Source organism: Callithrix jacchus, chromosome 10 (assembly GCF_049354715.1).
Source record: "Callithrix jacchus isolate 240 chromosome 10, calJac240_pri, whole genome shotgun sequence".
Classification (NCBI taxonomy): domain Eukaryota; kingdom Metazoa; phylum Chordata; class Mammalia; order Primates; family Cebidae; genus Callithrix; species Callithrix jacchus.
This window is the reverse complement of record NC_133511.1, coordinates 111,981,498-112,001,216: the sequence shown is the minus strand read 5'-3', so window position 1 is coordinate 112,001,216 and position 19,719 is coordinate 111,981,498. Positions and strand designations below refer to the sequence as shown.

Sequence of the window (19,719 nt, the reverse complement as noted above, 5' to 3'; positions counted from 1 at the left end):
CAAACCTGGGACCAGAACAGGCTGCCCTTTGGCTCTACAGGCTTGTCACACCCAACCAGATACACAGACACACCTCCAGCCTCTGGCAGAAAATTCCACTAAGTAGGTTTCATAAGGCTGGAAATCTTTTGTGGGTCCTACACAAAGGGTCTATGCTTATTTCATCTCCTTACCAGATTGTCCTTTCTCTCTCCAGGCCTGGGCATTCACACAGGTTTTATCACTAGACTGATGACTGCAGACATGAACATCATTAAGCTATTCTTCAATGATGATCTTAAGATCTTAAGCCATGCAAGGCCATGATTACAGGTTCCTAATCCACAAAGTCAGTGGGGAAAGGATCAGTTTACCCAACATGATAAAAGATTGATTTCTTCACTAATAGATAGGTAAATATAATCCCTAGCCAGCAAGGAAAAAAGGGTATCTATAGATATTCGTTGGATAGGTATCTCCATAATTTACACCATAATCCTGAAGAGAGGATTCCAGATACACTAACCAAGGGGAACTCAGCTTTAGCTTTTGTGTTTTACTGAATGCCTAGAACTTTCCAGTCTTCAATTTTGTTTTCTCTGCAAGTATATACTTCTTTAGGTCTACACACGTAAGTAACTTTATAAAAACAAAAATTGAAAAACCCACAGGTATTTAAATTTTTCAATCAGGAAATACTTTATTAGTCTGTTCTCTAGGGAGTGTTTTTTGTTTTGTTTTGTTTTGAAGTTCTTGTTGCCCAGGCTAGAGTGCAATGGCGTGACCTCAGCTCATCACAACCTCTGCCTCTCGGGTCCAAGTGATTCTCCTGCCTCAGCCTCCCAAGTATCTGGGATAACAGGCATATGCCACCACACCTGGCTAATTTTGTATTTTTTTTTTTAGTAGAGACAGGGTTTTTCCATGTTGGTCAGGCTGGTCTCGAACTCCCGACCTCAGGTGATCCACCCATCTTGGCCTCCCAAAGTGCTGGGATTACAGGTGTGAGCCACCACGCCTGGCCAGGAGTGGTTTTAAGTGGTCATTAGATTGAGAGTGAATATGTCAAAGCAGCATACCTCTAAGAGAGACCAAACTGTAATAGGCAGGGATGATTCTGCATTGCAGCAGAGTGATATGGTTTGATGAAGCAGAAGTCAGTGAGTGGTGTGGCCACACTGACAAGCAATATGAATGCCTAGTCGGTGGTTAGGACAAGGAACTAAGACACTTAAATATGCAACAAAGTATGAAGGAGCATTTGTATAGGATTCAAGCATTAGGTGGGTGGTTGGACTTCACACATGTTGAAGCTTTTTCAACCAACCTGAGACTCTGATTCTGTTTGGCGATTCATTCTCAACACTGCCACTGAATGGCAAACCTGAAAAAGCCATTTATGAAGGGACCACCAACTTCTTCTTCTTTTTTTTTTTTTTTTTAAAGACAGAGTTTCACCATGTTGGTCAGGCTGGTCTTGAACTCCCGACCTCAGGTGATCCACCCATCTTGGCCTCCAAAGTGCTTGGATTACAGGTGTGAGCCACCGCGCCCGGCCAGAACCACCAAATTCTATTCACCAAAGTACCAATATACCAAATATGCCAAGCCTTTGAGACATAAAATTCAAACAGCAAACACCCAAGAAACTGAACAATTAACTAGGCTCTTCAAATATTTCATATATTCATTAAGTACTGGGTAAATAAAATATATAAAATCTTTGAAAAAAGTCTAGGCATTGCTTGACATTGATATTGTTATTCATTGAATACAAAATTATTTGTGGGCTGGGCGTGGTGGCTCACGCCTATAATCCCAGCACTTTGGGAGGCCGGGGCGGGTGGATCATGAGGTCAAGAGATTGAGACCATCCCGGTCAACAAGGTGAAACACCGTCTCTACTAAAAATACAAAAATTAGCTGGGCATGGTGGTGCGTGCCTGTAGTCCCAGCTACTCAGGAGGCTGAGGCAGGAGAATTGCTTGAACCCAGGAGGCAGAGGTTGAGGTGAGCTGAGATCGCGCCATTGCACTCCAGCCTGGGTAACAACAGCGAAACTGTCTCAAAAAAAAAAATTGTGTTATCAGTAGCCCCTTTTAGCTGATTAATGGATGTGGTCACTGTCTTAAGCTCTCTTTATATATATATATATGTTCATGTATATATGTGTGTATGTATAGCTTTCAAAGACCAATCAGCCGTTAAACTTGCTAAAAAGACACTCAACTTCATTTGAAAATGCACTTTAAATCTACTCTGAGACTGGGCTGGGCACCGTGGCTCACGCCTATAATCCCAGCACTTTGGGAGGCCGAGGCGGGTGGATCACGAGGTCAACAGATCGAGACCATCCTGTTCAACATGGTGAAACCCCATCTCTACTAAAAATACAAAAATTAGTTGGGCATGGTGGCGTGTGCCTGTAGTCCCAGCTACTTGGGAGGCTGAGGCAGGAGAATTGCTTGGACCCAGGAGGCGAAGGTTGGGTGAGCTGAGATCGCGCCATTGCACTCCAGCCTGGGTAACAATAGCTAAACTCCATCTCAAAAAAGAAAAAAAAAATCTACTCTGAAACTATTTGTCACTTTGATTGAAAAAAATCCAAGTTTGATGGATTTTGTTGTCAGGACAGTGGGGAAACAGGCATTGTCTTACATTGCTGGTGGCTGTGTAAAATGGTACAACACCTATGAAGGGCAACCTGGCAGTATCTATCAATACTTCAGTGCATAGGCCCTTGCTCCACCAATTCCACTTTGTGGAACTTATTCTTGCAGATACACTTGCAAAGTAACAAAATTGCAGTTTATTCATTTCAGCATTCTTAGCAACAGCAAAAGCCTAAAAACAACTTGTTTACCAATGCAGGACTGGTTATATATATTATTGAAATACTATATAGCTAAAAATGAATTTTATAAAGAATGAAGAAGCTACCTACTGACTGAGAAATTACTTCAAGGCCAGGCTGTAATCCCAGCACTGTGGGAAGCCAAGGTGGGAGGCTTGAGCTCAGGAAGTTCAAGAGCAGCTTGGACAACATGGAGAAACCCCATCTCCACCAAAAATAAAAAACTTAACTAGGTGTGGTGGCTTGTGCCTGCAGTTCCAGCTACTTGAGAGGCTGAAGTGGGAGACGGCTTGAACCTGGGAAGTGGAGGTTGTAGTATGCCGAGATGGTGCCACTGTACTCTAGCCTGGGCAACAGAGTGAGACTCCTTCATCTTAGGAAAAAAAAAGAAAAGAAATTGCTTTGAAATGTATTAAATGAAAAAGGTGTATGCTGCATGCTCCTTTATGTATATAATAATCTCTGGAAAGACACACAGGAAAACAATAGTGGTTACTTTTAGGGGGCTGAGGATGGATGGCAACTGGGCAGATGGAGGCAAAGGGGTAGGAGACTTTTCACTATAAACATCTATCTATCCATCCATCCATCCATCCATCCATCCATCCATCTTAGAGACAGGGTCTCACTCTGTCACCCAGGCTGGTCTTGAACTCCTGGCCTCAAGCTATCCTCCTACTTTAGCCTCCCAAAGTATTGGGATTACAGGCAGGAGTCACCATGCCAGGCCTAAAAAATATTTTGAATCAAGTTTCCATATTACCCACCTTAAAAAATATTTTTAAATTCATTTTTAAAATAAGTTTAAAAAAAAAATTTAAACCAGAATTGTTTTTCATTTAAAAAGATGTAAGCCAGGTGCAGTGACTCACACCTGTAATCCCAGCACTTTGGAAGGCCACAATAGGAGGCTTCCTTGAGCTCTGGAGTTCGAGACCAGCCTGGACAACATAGTGAGACTCTGTCTCTACAAAAAATAAAAAAATTAACCAGGATGGTGGCATGTGCCTGCAGTCCCAGCTACTTGGGAGGCTGAGGTAGGAGGATCACTTGAGTCCAGAGGTTGAGGCTGCAGTGAGCTGTGACTGTGCCACTGCACTCCAGCCTCAGTGACAGTGCAAGACACTGTCTCAAAAAAAAAGAAGAAAAAAAAGATGTGCATAGTACATTCCAGACAATGGAGTATTATTCAGCAACAAAAAGAAAGAAACTATCATGCCACAGAAAGACATGAAGGAAACTTAAATGCTTACTGCTAAGTTAAAGAAGCCCATCTGAAAAAATTTACACACTATGTATGACTCCAACTACATGGTATTCTGGAAAAGGCAAAACTTTAGAGACAATAAGATCAGTGGTTGTCAAGGACTGCAGGGGAGGGAGAAGGATCAATAGGTGGAGCACAGAGGTTTTTTTAGCGCAGTGAAACTATTCTGTATGACAATGGAATGGTGAATACATGATGTTATGCATTTGTCAAAAGACACAGAACTGAAAAACATAAAGAATTAACCCTAATGTAAACTATGGACTTTAGTTATTTTATCCAGTGTAACAAATGTACTGCAGTAATATAATGAGAACACATGGACACAGGGAGGGGAGCATCACACACTGGGGTCTGTTGGGGGGAAATAGGCAAGGGACAGTGTGGGGTGGGGAGCTGGGGAGAGATAGCATGGGGAGAAATGCCAGATATAGGTGAAGGGGAGGAAGGCAATCAATCACGCTGCCATGTGTGTACCTATGCAACAATCTTGCATGTTCTCCACATGTACCCCAAAACCTAAAATGCAATAAAAAATATAAATAAATTTAAAAATCCCAAAACACACACACAAAAATAAATAAATAAAATAATAATAAGGGAATCTGGCCAGGCATACTGGCTCACACCTGTAATCCTAGCAATTTGGGAGGCTGAGGCAGGTGGATCACAAGGTCAAGAGATCAAGACCATCCTGGCCAACATAGTGAAACCCCGCCTCTACTAAAAATACAAAAAACTAGCTGGGCGTGGTGGCACTTACCTGCAGTCCCAGCTACTCGGGAGACTGAAGCAGGAGGACTGCTTAAGGCAGAGGTTTCAGTGAGCAGAGATTGCGCCACTGCACTCCTGCCTGGTGACAGAATGTGGCTGTTTCAAATAATAATAATAATAATAATAATAATAGAGGAAACTGTGAATGAGGGAGGCCCAAGGTGTATGGGAACTCACTGTACTATCTAGTCAATTTTCTGTAAACTTAAAACTTCCCTTAAAAAAAAAGTCTATGAATTATTTAAAATGTGTATTGTGTGCATTTATGTGTGTGTGCATATCTATGTGGGCGTATGCCTTTTTCATTCATTAAATTCCTTATACACTAAAGATGCTCAACAAAGTACTACACATACAGTCTCAGCTCAAGAGCTAAGTCAAGGTCTCAAGTTCTGGAGTGGGCAAATCCAGTTCTGATCCTAGTGCTACCATTTTCTAGCTGTGTGGCCTAACCTATGCCAAGATACCTCTTCAGCCCCAGTTTCTCCACCTGCAAAACTGGAAGAAAACACAGTAATTTCTCCTAGGGCTGTTGAGAAGTTCAAATAAAGAATAATGCATGTAAAATGCTTAGCACAGTGCCTAATGAAAAAGAAAAGCTGGAAATGTTTGCTGCCGCTGTAACGGTAAGACAGTTATTGAGGAATGACTGATTTGGCACTTGAATTTCCAAGGTTATTCTTACTCCACTACCAGCATATCAGTAATACCCCAACAGAGCCCCAAATCCTTAACTCCAACCTGACCCAAGTTGAACACAATCCACATTGCCTGAGTTCCAGCCCCTACACTTCAAACATTCTTTACTCCCCAGGTGCTTTTTTCCTCCCGGCTCGGCCTTAGGGGCTCAGGCCCTGGAACCCCCGCCTCTCCGCCCCTCCCCATTCCACCCGGACCCGATCCCACACAAACCCCGCCCCCGCCCCCGCCTCCTCCCAGACCCCGGCCTAATTCGTCTGCACATCTTTTTTTTCCCCAAAGTTGAAGGGGGCACCTACCCAGATACTCATAGTCCGGCAGGGCTAGGCGCTCGGGACTCAGCATCCTTTGACCCGGGTAGCTTCAAAGCTCCAGCTCTCCGGCTTCCGGAACTCAGGTTGCCTTCTCTCTCCGTTACCATGGCACCCACGCGGTGGGAGGGGGCGGGACCCGGAGGAGGTGTCACACAAACAGTCTCCGTGTAGCAAAGTGGAGCTGGCCACTCAAGTTCCGAGGGCAGTCGCTTCACGACGGTCCAGGTTTCTTTGGACTCCCATTCTTGAAGACTTGGTTTTAGAGGAATCGGAGATGCAGAATTCTTTTGAATCCGTTGTTTCCCGATGTCGAAGAATTACTGTCTGCCGCCCATACACGGAGTTACTGAATTTCATAACTATCCCTGCTTTTATACAGTTATCCTAACTCATTAATAGCCCCCACCCTTTGGCCCTCATAAACACTTAGTAACCCGTTACCTATTTCTAGCTCTTTGATATTTACTATCTTAAATTGCTGCAAAGTGCTTACGTATGCATATACCCTAGCTGCTTCTAGAGGTCAGGAGTGTGTCTTTTATGCCTATGACTGCTGGATACACAAAAGGTACTCATTAAGTCCTCTGAGATCATTGCCATTTCTTCTCCGTTCTGGCTCTGTCGCCCAGGCTGGAGTGCAGCGGCTTGATCTCGGCTCGTGGCAACCTCTGCCTCCAGGGTTTAAGTGATTCTCCTGCCTCAGCCTCCCGAGTAGCTGGGAGCACAGGCACCCGCCACTACACCCGACTAATTTTTTGTATTTTTAGTAGAGACGGGGTTCCGCGATGTGGGCCAGGCTGGTCTCGAATTCCTGACCTCAGGTGATCTGCCTGCCTCGGCCTCCCAAGCTGCTGGGATTATAGGCGTAAGCCACCGTGCCCGGCCTCAATTCCTTTTTATCTTTGGTTCTTCTATTTTATGTTTATTTTTTTGAGAGGGAGCCTCACTCTGTCACCAAGGCTGGAGTGCAGTGGAGCGATCTCAGCTCACTGCAACCTCTGCCTCCCGGGTGCAAGCAATTCTCCTGCCTCAGCCTCCCAAGTAGCTGAGACTACAGGCGCATGCCACCACGCCCGACTTTTTAGTAGAGACGGTTTCCCCGTGTCATCCAGGATGGTCTGGATCTCCTGACCTTGTGAACCACCCGCTTCGGCCTCCTGAAGTGCTGGGATGACAGGCGTGAGCCACTGCACCCGGCCTCTTCTTTCTATTCCTACCCCTTACTATTTGGTACCCTTCCCAAGTGTCTTTCCTTTTTCTTACCAAGACATTTCACTTGAGTGGGAGGGGCTGCAGAAACAAGGATACAAATTAGATTTTTTCCCCCCATATGCCCAATTGCTCACTTCTCCTTTAAGGGAATAGTCAATGGTTTTCAAGTTCCCAAATATTTCTTTTTGCCCCTCTCCGTTCCTGACAACAGGTAAGAGATCTGTAGCACTTGACACAGTTCAGACCTAGCAGAAAAAGCCACTGTGTCCTCACTTTTTTAGTTCCCTCCCCCTCCAACAAGGTGAGGTTTGTGAAAAAGAGACAAAGAAAACAAAATCAAGCTATCAAAGGAATGACTGGGAAACCAGTAGACCACCTACACTGGGAGGAAAAGGAAAGAGGAGGTTCTTCCCTTTGTGTCCTGAGTGGCCTATTCTTAGCCTCCTCCAGCAAGGAGCCTCAAACCTCCTAATTCTTGCTTTCCCTTAAAATTGTATATGTGTCTCAATTCTAGGCTCCTGTGAGTCACTCTAAGTTTGGATGTGGTGAGGATAAAAGGACAGAGCCAAACTAGGAGCAGAGCTTAGTGTCTTGAGCAATGAATTTACTAATTTGGTATTTGGTGTGAAGTCCAGCGAATCTGATTTATTTTTAAATTGCCTTCTTCTCTGCTTCCCCCTTGCAGCTTGAGGATATGAGAGGTTCATGTGTTACATAACTGTGGCTTTTTACTATTTTATTAATAAGGTAATACCATAGTAATTATTAAGAATGAAAATTTTGGCTGGGCACGGTAGCTCATGCCTGTACTCCAAGCACTTTGGGAGGCTGAGGCAGGCGGATCACCAGGTCAGGAGTTAGAAACCAGCCTAGCCAATGTGGTGAAACCCTGTCTCTACTAAAAATACAAAAAAAAAATAAGCCAGGTGTGGTGGCAGCCGCCTGTAGTTCCAGCTACTCGGGAGGCTGAGGCAGAAGAATCAGTTGAACTCAGTAGGCAGAGGTTGCAGTGAGCCAATATTGCAACATTGCACTCCAGCCTGGGCAGCAGAACAAGACTCTGTCTCAAAAAAAAAAAAAAAAAAGTAATTTTACTTTATTCCCAAGCAACTTTAGCTATTTGCAGATAATCTTATTTGTCCTCATAAAAACTTTCTAAGGCACTTTTCCCTTTTCTAACTAGGGAAACTGAGGCACAGGTCACACCAGGGACTTGTCTAGTGACTTGTCTAACATCATGCAGCCACACAGTGGTAGAGCTGGAACTGGATCTCAGCTATCCCAACATCCAGGCTAGTGGTCTGACCACTAAACCACACAGTCTCTTTTTTTAGGGTTTGTTGACCTGGTTTTTATTTATTTATTTTTCCTTTTCCTCTGCCCTGCTAGCAACTGGAAGCTCCCAGATAGAAGAAGACAATGTTGAGTCCAGGCTGAACATTTGACATCGTCTTACTGGTGGAGCATTATCCTGGGACTTGGCGGGTGCTGGCTGCTGGGGTCTGTGTGGTGGAGCTGGGAACCAGCCCCAAGAATATAGCTTTGTTTGGGCATTAACCCATTTGTGGTTATAATAATGATAAGTTTCAGCACCAGTGGCGCCTGACTGTTAATGACTCAAAGGAGGCTAAATAAGAACAAGATGTCATCTCTGGAGTAATTTGTAGGTTTTTCCTACAGTTCCATCCCTTCCATAAAAATCCGACGGATCCTTGTCTTCAAAGTCAATCTTCCACTCTGAATGTCCTGAACAGTCTATTGAGGAGAAGGACTTAGAAAAGAGTAGGAGGTTGCTAGAGTAAGGCTTCACCGAAATTTCGAGTTTCACCGAAATAACAGGTGGCCTTACTGGTAGTGGAATTACTGACTGTTTACATTTTTCTTCTTTATATTTTTCTGTAGTCTTAAATTTTTCTATAATAGGCATGTATTATAACCTGAAAACAAACAAAAATAAATGAGTAGCATGAAAATCTTTTTTTTTTTTTTTTTTTTTCAGTTGGAGTTTTGCTGTTGTTACCCAGACTGGAGTGCAATGGCACAATCTCGGCTCACCACGACCTCTGCCTTCTGGGTTCAAGCAATTCTCCTGCCTCAGCCTCCTGAGTAGCTGGGACTACAGGCACGCGCCACCATGCCCAGCTAATTTTTGTATTTTTAGTAGAGACGGTGTTTCACCTTTTTGACCAGGATGGTCTCGATCTCTTGACCTCATGATCCACCCGCCCCGGCCTCCCAAAGTGCTGGGATTATAGGTGTGAGCCACCGCGTCTGGCCAATTGAGGACATTTTTCAATGAAACATACACTACATCAGTCTTAAGAATAGTAGAAATATATAAGAGTTGTTAAAATCAAGTGTATTTTTTATGACTTCGATGTGAAAGAAAGAAAACAAAAATGTGAGCCTTTGATCTAAATTGACTTTTCAGGTTCTTAACTTATCATAATGTATTCCTTAAAATTTTACCAAAAAAAATCACCCAGGTAAATTGGTAAGTCAGAAGACAACTCCACAATCTTGAAAAGAGGCAAGAGGCTGGTGATACGTATTGATCAGAAATAGAGAGCGTTAGATATTAAAGGCAGTACTACAGCATGAGGGATGGAAATATCAAATTCTGAACAATAAGAAAAACACCCACAAGGGAGAGAATATATTGAGACTATTTTCTGTTTTGTTTGTTGTTTTTTGAGACAGAGTCTCACTCCATCATCCAGAAAGGATTGCAATGGCACTATCTTTGCTCACTGCAACCTCCACCTCCCGGGTTCAAGTTATTCTCCTGCCTCAGCCTCCCGAGTAGCTGGGACTATAGGTGTGCACCACCATGCCTGGCTAATTTTTGTATTTTTATTAAAGATGGGGTTTTGCCATGTTGCCCAGGCTGGTCTCAAACTCCTGACTTCAAGTGATCCACCCACCTCTTATAAAATGGTATAAATAGCCATGTATAAAATGCCCAGACTAGGTATGGTGGCTCATGCCTATAGTCCCAGCACTTCAGGAGGCCAAGGCAAGAGGATTGCTTTAGCCCAGGAGTTTGAGACCAGCCTGGACAACATATAGAGACACATCTCTACAAAAAAAATTTTTTTAAATAAATAATTAAGATAATAAAAAACTAAAAACTAGCCAGGTATGATGGCACACACTTAAAGTCCCAGCTACTTGGTAGGCTGAGATGGGAGGATAACTTGAACCCAAGAGTTCAAGGCTGCAGTGAGCCATGGTCATGCCACTGCATTTTTGGCTGAGTAACAGAGTGAGACCCTGTCTCTAAAAAGCAAACAAACAGGCTGGGCGCGGTGGCTCCCAAAGTGCTGGGATTACAGGCATGAGCCACCACATCCAGCATTTTTTTTTTTTTTTTTTTGAGATGGAGTTTCGCTCTTGTTACTCAGGCTGGAGTGCAATGGTGCGATCTCGGCTCACCGCAACTTCTGCCTCCTGGGTTCAGGCAATTCTCCTGCCTCAGCCTCCTGAGTAGCTGGGATTACAGGCATGCGCCACCATGCCCAGCTAATTTTTTGTATTTTTAGTAGAGATGGGGTTTCAGCTTGTTGACCAGGATGGTCTCGATTTGTTGACCTCATGATCCACCTGCCTCGGCCTCCCAAAGTGCTGGGATTACAGGCATAAGCCACCACATCCAGCCTTTATATATATATAGAGAGAGAGAGAGTTTCCCTCTGTTACCCAGGCTGAAGTGCAGTGTCACAATCACAACTACAACTCATTGTAGCCTGGAATTCTTGGGCTCAAGTAATTCTTCCACCTTGGCCTCCTGAGTAGCCGGGACCACTGGTGCATGCCACCACACCCAGACAATATTTTTATTTTTGTAGAGACAGAGTCTTGCTAGGTTGTCCAGGCTGGTTTCGAATTCCTGAGCTCAAATGATCCTCCTGCCTTAGTCTCCCACAGTGCTGGGATAACAGGCCTGAGCCATTGCATCCAGCTGAGACATCAAGTATCAGATTATAATTTCTGATTTTATAATGAGAAAATTAGCAGACCTCTCTGGCTCTGCAGAAGACCTATTAAAAGATCGATAGGGCAGCCGGGCACAGTGGCTCATGCCTATAATTCCAGCACTTTGGGAGGCCAAGGCAGGCAGATCACCTGAGGTCGGGAGTTCGAGACTAGCCTGACCAACATGGTGAAACCCCATCTCTACTAAAAATAAAAAATTAGCCAGTGTGGTCGACCATGCCTGTAATCCCAGCTACTCGGGAGGCTAAGGCAGGAGAATTACTTGAACTCGGGAGGCAGAGGTTGTAGAGAGCTGAGATTGCACCATTGCACTCTAGCCTGGGCAGCAAGAGCGAAACTCCATCTCAAAAAAAGAAAGAGAGAGAGAGAGACAGATTGATAGGGAGGAAAATCCTCCCTATAATTAAAAACTATAGAAAAGTGAACCATGAATACACTAAAAAGTTTTAAACTTCAAGGAAGCAATAAGGAAACAATAAATGCAGGCTGATTTATTGCTATAAAATAGGTTCAAGAAACTAGGACAAGCTTTTATCAACTCATCAAGCAGAAAAGATGCTAAAGGCAAAGTAGCTGCTAAGAAATGCAGGTCATGAAATTCATGCTGAGCTACTAGGCTCTGCTTGAAAGACTTATCTATCTTCCACAGGGGCACAGTAGAAACTAAGTGTGATGCCACTGCCTGGGATTCATATGTTTAAATTAAAAGTGCTATTTATAGAAGAGTCATTTCAGACTGCCACAAGCTATTAGACCAGAGCTTTGGAGTAATTTGTAAAGAAAAAGAAATGTTCACAAACTCTTGGGCAGTTAAGAATAACTAATGCATCATAAGAAAGTGGTTAAGAGGCTATGGCTTACATTGAACTTTAGTTCAAAGGTCATGATGGACTGTACCTTCTTGTTATTGTTTTTCAAATGCTGCAAAGAGTTGCAAATTACACATTCATATAGTTAGAAGAGGGGGGTGATTTACTGATTCTTCTTGACAGCCCACAAAAATTAGTTATGCCTTCATCTCCCCTAGAGTATGCACTTTTTTAACCATTTGTCTTTCAAAATAATTCTTGGCCAGGCGCGGTGGCTCACGCCTGTCATCCCGGGATTTTGGGAGGCTGAGGCGGGTGGATCAAGAGCTCAGGAGTTCAAGACCAGCCTGGCCAAGATGTTGAAACCCCATCTCTACTAAAAATACAAAAAATTAGCCGAGCACGGTGCTAGGCACCTGTTATCCCAGCTACTCAGGTGGCTGAGGCAGGAGACTCACTTGAACCCAGGGGGCGGAGTTTGCAGTGAGCCAAGATTGTGCCAGCCAGGGACAGAGTGAGATTCTGTCTCAAAAAAAAAAAAAAAAAAAATTTCTTCCTACTAGATTATGAGTTCCATGAGGGCAGAGACAGTCTTCATTCATTTTTAAATTTCTGGGACCATGTGCAGTGCCTGCAGAAAGCAATGGTACAATAAGTATCTGTTAAATTAATTTGTTTCCCTCTAGACTAGAAGTTTAGAAAACAAAGACCAACCTCCCAACAGGATTTATGGGTACCTCATGGCAATCAATGCATTAAAAACATTTATTAAAGAAAAAGGTGGCCAAGTGTGGTGGCTCATGCCTGTAATCCCAGCTGCTCAAGAGGCTGAGGTGAGAGGATCAACTGAGCCTGGGGCGATCACACCACTGAGCTCCAACCTGGAGTGAGACCCTATCTAAAAAAAACAAAAAACAAAAGCAAAAAAAGGCCAGAAAAACACAAGGCATTGTTGAGAAAGACATTAAAAGTCAATCAGAAAGCACTGGCGAATCCTTCCTACACCTAAATAACCATGTATGAAATGCCTGGATTAGGCATAGTAGCTCATGCCTACAGTCCCAGCACTTTGGGAGGCCAAGGCAAGAGGATTGCTTTAGCCCAGTAGTTTGCAACCAGCCTGGACAAGATAGAGAGATCCATCTCTACAAAAAATATTTTTTAAAAGTAGAGTTCAAAGCTGCAGTGAGCAGTGATCATGCTATTGCATTTCAGCCTGGGTAACAGAGTGAGACCCTCTCTCTAAAAAACAAACAGGCTGGGTGCGGTGGCTCACGCCTGTAATCCTAGCACTTTGGGAGGCTGAGGCAGGTGGTTCACAAGGTCAAGAGTTCGAGACCAGCCTGACCAACATGGTGAAACCCCATCTCTACTAAAAATACAAAAATTAGCCAGGCCTGGTGGCATGCGCCTGTAATCTCAGTTACCCAGGAGGCTGAGGCAAGAGAATCACTTGAACCCGGGAGGTGGAGGTTGCCGTGAGCCAAGATCTCACCACTGCACTCCAGCCTGGGCAACAGAGCGAGACTCCATCTCAAAAACAAAAACAAATAAACAAACAAAAAACCCAACCAAACAAACAAATGCCCAGAAAAAAGTAACTAACAACAGTGTTAGAGAGAATGCTTCGCGTACATCAGAGAATTAGTTCAAGAAGGATGAGAGAGAATGTACTAGATATCAAATTTAGGATATGAACTAGGAGTTCCCAGATTTCAGAATCTTAGGACAAGAAGCTGGAGTCTCTGTGTCTATTTTTTCTTTCTCCCCAAACCATCCTCTACACTGTCACAAGAGTGCATTATTCTAAAATTCAATTTTGATCACGTTACTTCCTTACTTAACAAGTGTTGCTAGGCAAGGCACAGAGGCTTACACCTGTAATCCCAGCACTTTGGGAGGCTGAGGTGGGAGGATCACTTGAGGACAGCAGTTTGAGATCAGCCTGATCAACATAGCGAGACACCGTCTCTACATTAAAAAAAAAAAAGCCGGGCACAGGGGCTCACGTCTGTAATCCCAGCACTTTGGGAGGCCAAGGCAGATCACCTAAGGTCAGGAGTTCAAGACCAGCCTGACCAACATGGAGAAACCCCGTCTATATTACAAATACAAAAATTAGCAGGGCGTGGTGGTGCATGCCTGTAGTCCCAGCTATTCGGGAGGCTAAGGCAGGAGAATTGCTTGAACTGGGGAGAAGGAGGTTGTGGTGAGCTGAGATCACCCCATTACATTCAAGCCTGGACAACAAGACCAAAACTCCATCTCATTAAAAAAAAAAAAATGTTGTGGCCGGGCACGGTGGCTCATGCCTGTAATCCCAGCACTTTGGGAGGCCGAGGCAGGTGGCTCACTTGAGGTCAGGAGTTTGTGACCAGCCTGGCCAACATAGTGAAACCTCATTTCTTTTATAAAAATTAAAAGGCCGGGCGCAGTGGCCCACGCCTATAATCCCAGCACTTTGGGAGGCCGAGGTGGGTGGATCACAAGGTCAAGAGATCGAGACCATCCTGGTCAACAAGGTGAAACCCCGTCTCTACTAAAAATACAAAAATTAGCTGGGCCTGGTGGTGCGCGCCTGTAGTCCCAGCTACTCGGGAGGCTGAGGCAGGAGAATTGCTTGAACCCAGAAGGCAGAGGTTGCGGTGAGCCAAGATCGTGCCATTGCACTCCAGTCTGGGTAACAACAGTGAAACTCCGTCTCAAAAAAAAAAAAAAAAATTAAAAAAAAAAATGTTGCTACTGACTCACCATTAGTAGGAAGAAGCAAAACTTCCCATGCAAACATATAAATCCCTTATACTTTGGTCCCAACCTCCTCTTCCAGCCATCTCACCACTCACTGTTCTCTACATACTTACACATTCAGCCATGCTTTCCTACTCAGTATGCCCCAACATATTGAGCATCCTTTGCTTTGGTGTAAGCTTTCTGTCTAGAATGCACCTTTATCATATTTTCTGCCTAGCAAACTACACATCCTTTAAAACCTAGGTTATGGCTGGGCGCAGTGGCTTATGCCTTTAATCCCAGCACTTTGGGACGCCAAAGGAGGTGGGGGCTTGAGCTTTGAAGTTCAAGACCAGCAACATGGCAAAACCCCATCTCTACTAAAAATACAATAGTCAGGTGTGGTGCCATGCACCTGTAGCTCCAGCTACTTGGGAGACTGAGGCAGGAGGACGGTTTGAGCTGAGGAGGTGGAGGTTGCAGCGAGCTGTGGTTGTATCACTGCACTCCAGCCTGGGTGACAGTCAGACCTGTCTCAAAAAAAAAAAAAAAGGAAGAAAGAAAGAAAAGAAATGACCTAGACTTAATGTCACCACATCGATGAGTCCTCATCCAATTTCCCAAGGGGCCAGTTAGTACCTGATATGTACCTGTATTTTAGCATTGATATATTCTTTCTTTATTTGTTTGCCTGGGTCTTGCTCCTCTTGGACTGAGGATTGTTCATAGCCGGGGATCATGTTTTATTTGCTGTTATAATCTTCCCACCACTCAGAAAGACAAAAGAAGTATTTGTCAAAAGTCTGTATTAGTTCAGTTTCATGCTGCTGATAAAGACATACCTGATACTGGGAACAAAAAGAGGTTTAATTGGATTTACAGTTCCATGTGGCTGGGGAGGCCTCAGAAACACGGCTGGAGGCAAAAGGCACTTTTCTTGAGGCTATAGTGCTGTGATTGCACCTATGAATAGCCCCTGCTCTCCAGCCTGGGCAATATAGTGAAAACCTGTCCCTAAAAAACAAAAATAATTTTAGAAAAAGAAAACCAGATGTAAACCTACTACCTAGCCCATCTCTCTCCTGGGAAAAAGTATCATTCTGATTGTTTAGAGTCAAAGGTATAAGAAGAATAGAAAGATATATTTAAAAAATAAAAATAGGCCGGGCGCGGTGGCTCAAGCCTGTAATCCCAGCACTTTGGGAGGCCGAGGCGGGTGGATCACGAGGTCAACAGATCGAGACCATCCTGGTCAACGTGATGAAACCCCGTCTCTACTAAAGATACAAAAAATTAGCTGGGCATGGTGACGCATGCCTGTAATCCCAGCTACTCAGGAGGCTGAGGCAGGAGAATTGCTTGAACCCAGGAGGCGGAAGTTGCGGTGAGCTGAGATCGTGCCATTGCACTCCAGCCTGGGTAACAAGCAAAACTCCGCCTCAAAAAATATAAATAAATAAAATAAAAATAGTACAATCCCTCCCCAGGACTTGGTGGGAACTCTGTCACTGCTCATTGAATAAACAGATATAAAAAATATAAAGGGCATTTAATTCAGAAACAATTTTCAATAATAGTTGGTTATTAAGAGGTCCCCTCTCTTAGGCGGATCACTTGAGATCAGGAGTTTGAGATCACTCTGGCCAACACCGTGAAACTCCGTCTCTATTAAAAATACAAATAGTTGGGTATAGTGGAGCGTGCCTGTAGTCCTAGCTACTAGGGAGGCTGAAGCCGGAGAATTGCTTGAGGCTCACAGCAGAGGTTGCAGTGAGCCGAGATTGTGCCTCTGCACTCCAGCCTGGGCGACACAGCAAGACTTTATTTCAAAAGAACAAAAAGAAACAGATCCCCTCTCCGCTTTCCTTAATCACCCTACGTTCTTCTAGCCACAGAAGGTATTAATTATTCTCCAAATATGGCAGCCACTTGCAAGACATTATGTCTTTGCTTATGCCATTTCTTCCATCTGGAATATGTATCCCCCTCCCTCCTTGTTTTTTCCTTTATTTACATGGTGAAATTTCACCCACCTTTAATGCCCAGCTACTCCAAACTTGAAGGTCCTCTCTTCTCTGCTTCCACAGTCCTTTTTACATTACTTCTATTGCACTATCATTGCTTCTAAAGTTTTCCTGTCCTCTAGATTGTGAGCTCTTAACTTTTTTTTTTTTTTGAGACAGGGTCTCCCACTGTTGCCCGGGCTGAAGTACAGTGGCATGATCACAGCTCACCGCAGCCTCAACCCTCCCAGCTCAAGGCATCCTCCCAGCTCAGCCTCCTGAGTAACTGGGACTTCAGACACATGCCACTATATATGGTGAATTTTTTTTTTCCAAAATGGGGTCTCCTTGTCTTGCCCAGGCTGGTCTCAAACACCTGGCCTCAGTGATCTGCCTTTGGCCCCCCAAAGTGCTGAGATTACAGGTGTGAGCCACCACACATGGCCCTATGGACCCTATCTTACTCATCTTTGTATTTCCCTAGCCCTAGATGACTGTCTGGTTTTCATTCATTTACCAAAAATTTATTCAGCAATATGTGTTAAGCATTATTCATAGGTGCTGGAGAATTAAAAAAAAAAATCCCTGCTTCATTGGAGCTCGTCTACTAGTGATGAGATAGACAAATATACACTCCACAACAAACAAATTTTTTTTTTTTTGAGACGGAGTTTCCCTCTTCTTACCCAGGCTGGAGTGCAATGGCGCGATCTCGGCTCACCGCAACCTCCGCCTCCTGGGTTCAGGCAATTCTCCTGCCTCAGCCTCCTGAGTAGCTGGGATTACAGGCACGCGCCACCATGCCCAGCTAATTTTTTGTATCTTTAGTAGAGACGGGGTTTCACCATGTTGACCAGGATGGTCTCGATCTGTTGACCTCGTGATCCACCCGCCTCGGCCTCTCAAAGTGCTGGGATTACAGGCTTGAGCCACCGTGCCCGGCCACCAAACAAGAATATTTCAAAGAATAATAAACGCTGTGGAGAAAAGAAAATAGAATAAAGGCAGTAAGTGAGAACGAGGCAACTTTAGGGTGGTAAGGTGAGACATCTCTGAAGGCGAGGCTTCTGTGAGGTCATGGTATTGAGCTGAGACCAGTCACAGGAAGGGTCTAGGGGGACAGCATTTGACTTCTTTTTTTACACAGGGTCTCCCTCTGTGACCCAGGCTGGAGGCAGTGGCATGATATGGGCTCACTGGAACCTCCACCTCCTGGGCTGAAGTGATTCTCCTGCCTCAGCTTCCCAAGAAGCTGGGATTACAGGTGTGCGCCACCACACCTGGCTAATTTTTGTTTTGTTTTGTTTTGTTTTTTAGTAGAGATGGGGTTTTGCCATGTTGGCCAGGCTGGTCTCAAACTCCTGGCCTCAAGTGATCCACCTGCCTTGGTCTCCCAAAGTGCTGGGATTACAGGTGTGAGCCACTGCACCTGGCCTAGGGGAACAGCATTTGAAGAGAAAGAGACAGCACATGCTCAAGTTGTAGGACAGAAACGATGGCAAGTTGCAGAAGTGAAAGGAAGCCAGCGTGGCTAGAGCAGAATGAGTGAGAGCAGAAGTGATCAAAGAAGTAACAGGGCCGGGCGCGGTAGCTCACGCCTGTAATCCCAGCACTGGCCAATGTGGCAAAGCCCCATCTCTACTAAAAATACAAAAATTAGCTGAACATAGTGACGCGTGCCTGTAATGCCAGCTACTCAGGAGGCTGAGGCAGGAGAATTGCTTGAACCCGGGAAGCGGAGGTTGTAGTGAACCGAGATCACACTATTGCACTGCAGCCTGAGCAAAGAGCAAGACTTTGTCTCAAAAAATAAAAGAAATAAGCAGATGTCAGGTCATGAAGACCTTGAAGGTCACGAGTGGTAAGAATTTTCTTCTAAGTGTAACAGGAAGGCATTGGAAGACTTTAAAGTCATGATCTGAGTTTTCTTTTTTTTTTTTTTTGAGACAGGGTTTCACTCTGTCACCCAGGCTAGAGTGCAGTGGAAGATCATGGCTCACTGCAGCCTCAGCTTCCTGGGCTCCGGTGATTCTCCCACCTCAGCTTCCTGGGTAGCTGAGACTACAGGAACATGTCACCATGCCTGGCTAGTTTTTTTTTTTTTTTTTGTAGAGATGAGGTTTCATCATGTTGCCCAAACTGGTTTTGAACTCCTAGGCTCAAGCAATCCTCCCACCTTGGCCTCCCAAAGTCCTCGGATTACAGGCATGAGTCACTGTGCCAGACCTTGAGTTATATTTTTAAAAAAGTCACTGTGGTTTCTGTGCAGAGAACAAATTATGAAGGGGCCATTTACATAGATGCTTCATTCATATTTGTTACTAAATGAGCACTTATTGATTGATCTGTTTACCCCACCATTCTGAATATATCATTACTATTAAAAGAAGCAAGACATACTGAGCTATTTGCTGCAGAGACTCTATTTATATGTGCCAGGTATGTGAATATCAGGTTTCTAGGAGATCGAGATGTGCTAGACAGCCCCACCTTTCAGGGTGTGCCCCACGTCAGGCCAGGGATCTGAATCAGCCACATGCCCTAGATCCTGACTGGAGAACCACTGCTGAGCTGAAACATGAAAAACATTGGCACTAGAAATGGTGGTGTGAAGGGTTTGCAACTAAAGCAAGCACAGAGCCTGGGTGAGGTGGCTCACGCCTGTAATCCCAGCACTTTGGGAGGCCGAGGCAGGCAGATCACAAGGTCAAGAGATCGAGATCATCCTGACCAAACTGTCTCTACGAAAAATACAAAAATCAGCTGGGCGTGGTGGCACATGCCTGTAGTCCCAGCGAATTGGGAGGCTGAGGCAGGAGAATCACTTGAACCCGGAAGGCAGAGGTTGCAGTGAGACAAGATCTCGCTACTGCACTCCAGCCAGGCAACAGATTAAGACTCCATCTCAAAAAAAAAAAAAAAAAAAGAAAGGCACAGAAGGTACAGAAATGCAAATGAGACTAGTCTCTCAGGTTTTTTCACTGTTTCTTGTCTTCAATAGTAGCCCTCTGAACCTAGATCAAAGCAAACCTGTTGCTTAAAGTTAGTAAAACTTTTCCTTACATCCGATGGAGTCTTTCCT

The 19,719-nt window shown here is 44.5% G+C and overlaps 1 protein-coding gene across 10 annotated transcripts in view; it reads right to left on the bottom strand.

The window, feature by feature from the left end:
* CSTPP1 (centriolar satellite-associated tubulin polyglutamylase complex regulator 1) overlaps positions 1-6,003 on the bottom strand; it is a 224,398-nt gene extending 218,395 nt beyond the window's left edge. For all 10 annotated transcript variants that reach the window (XM_035262616.3, XM_035262613.3, XM_035262612.3 and 7 more), the window contains exon 1: positions 5,873-6,003. In XM_035262616.3, coding sequence (XP_035118507.1) covers positions 5,873-5,918 — 46 coding nt within the window. In that variant the 5' untranslated portion in view covers positions 5,919-6,003. The remainder of the gene's footprint in view (positions 1-5,872) is intronic.
* Between the last annotated feature and the right edge of the window lie 13,716 nt (positions 6,004-19,719).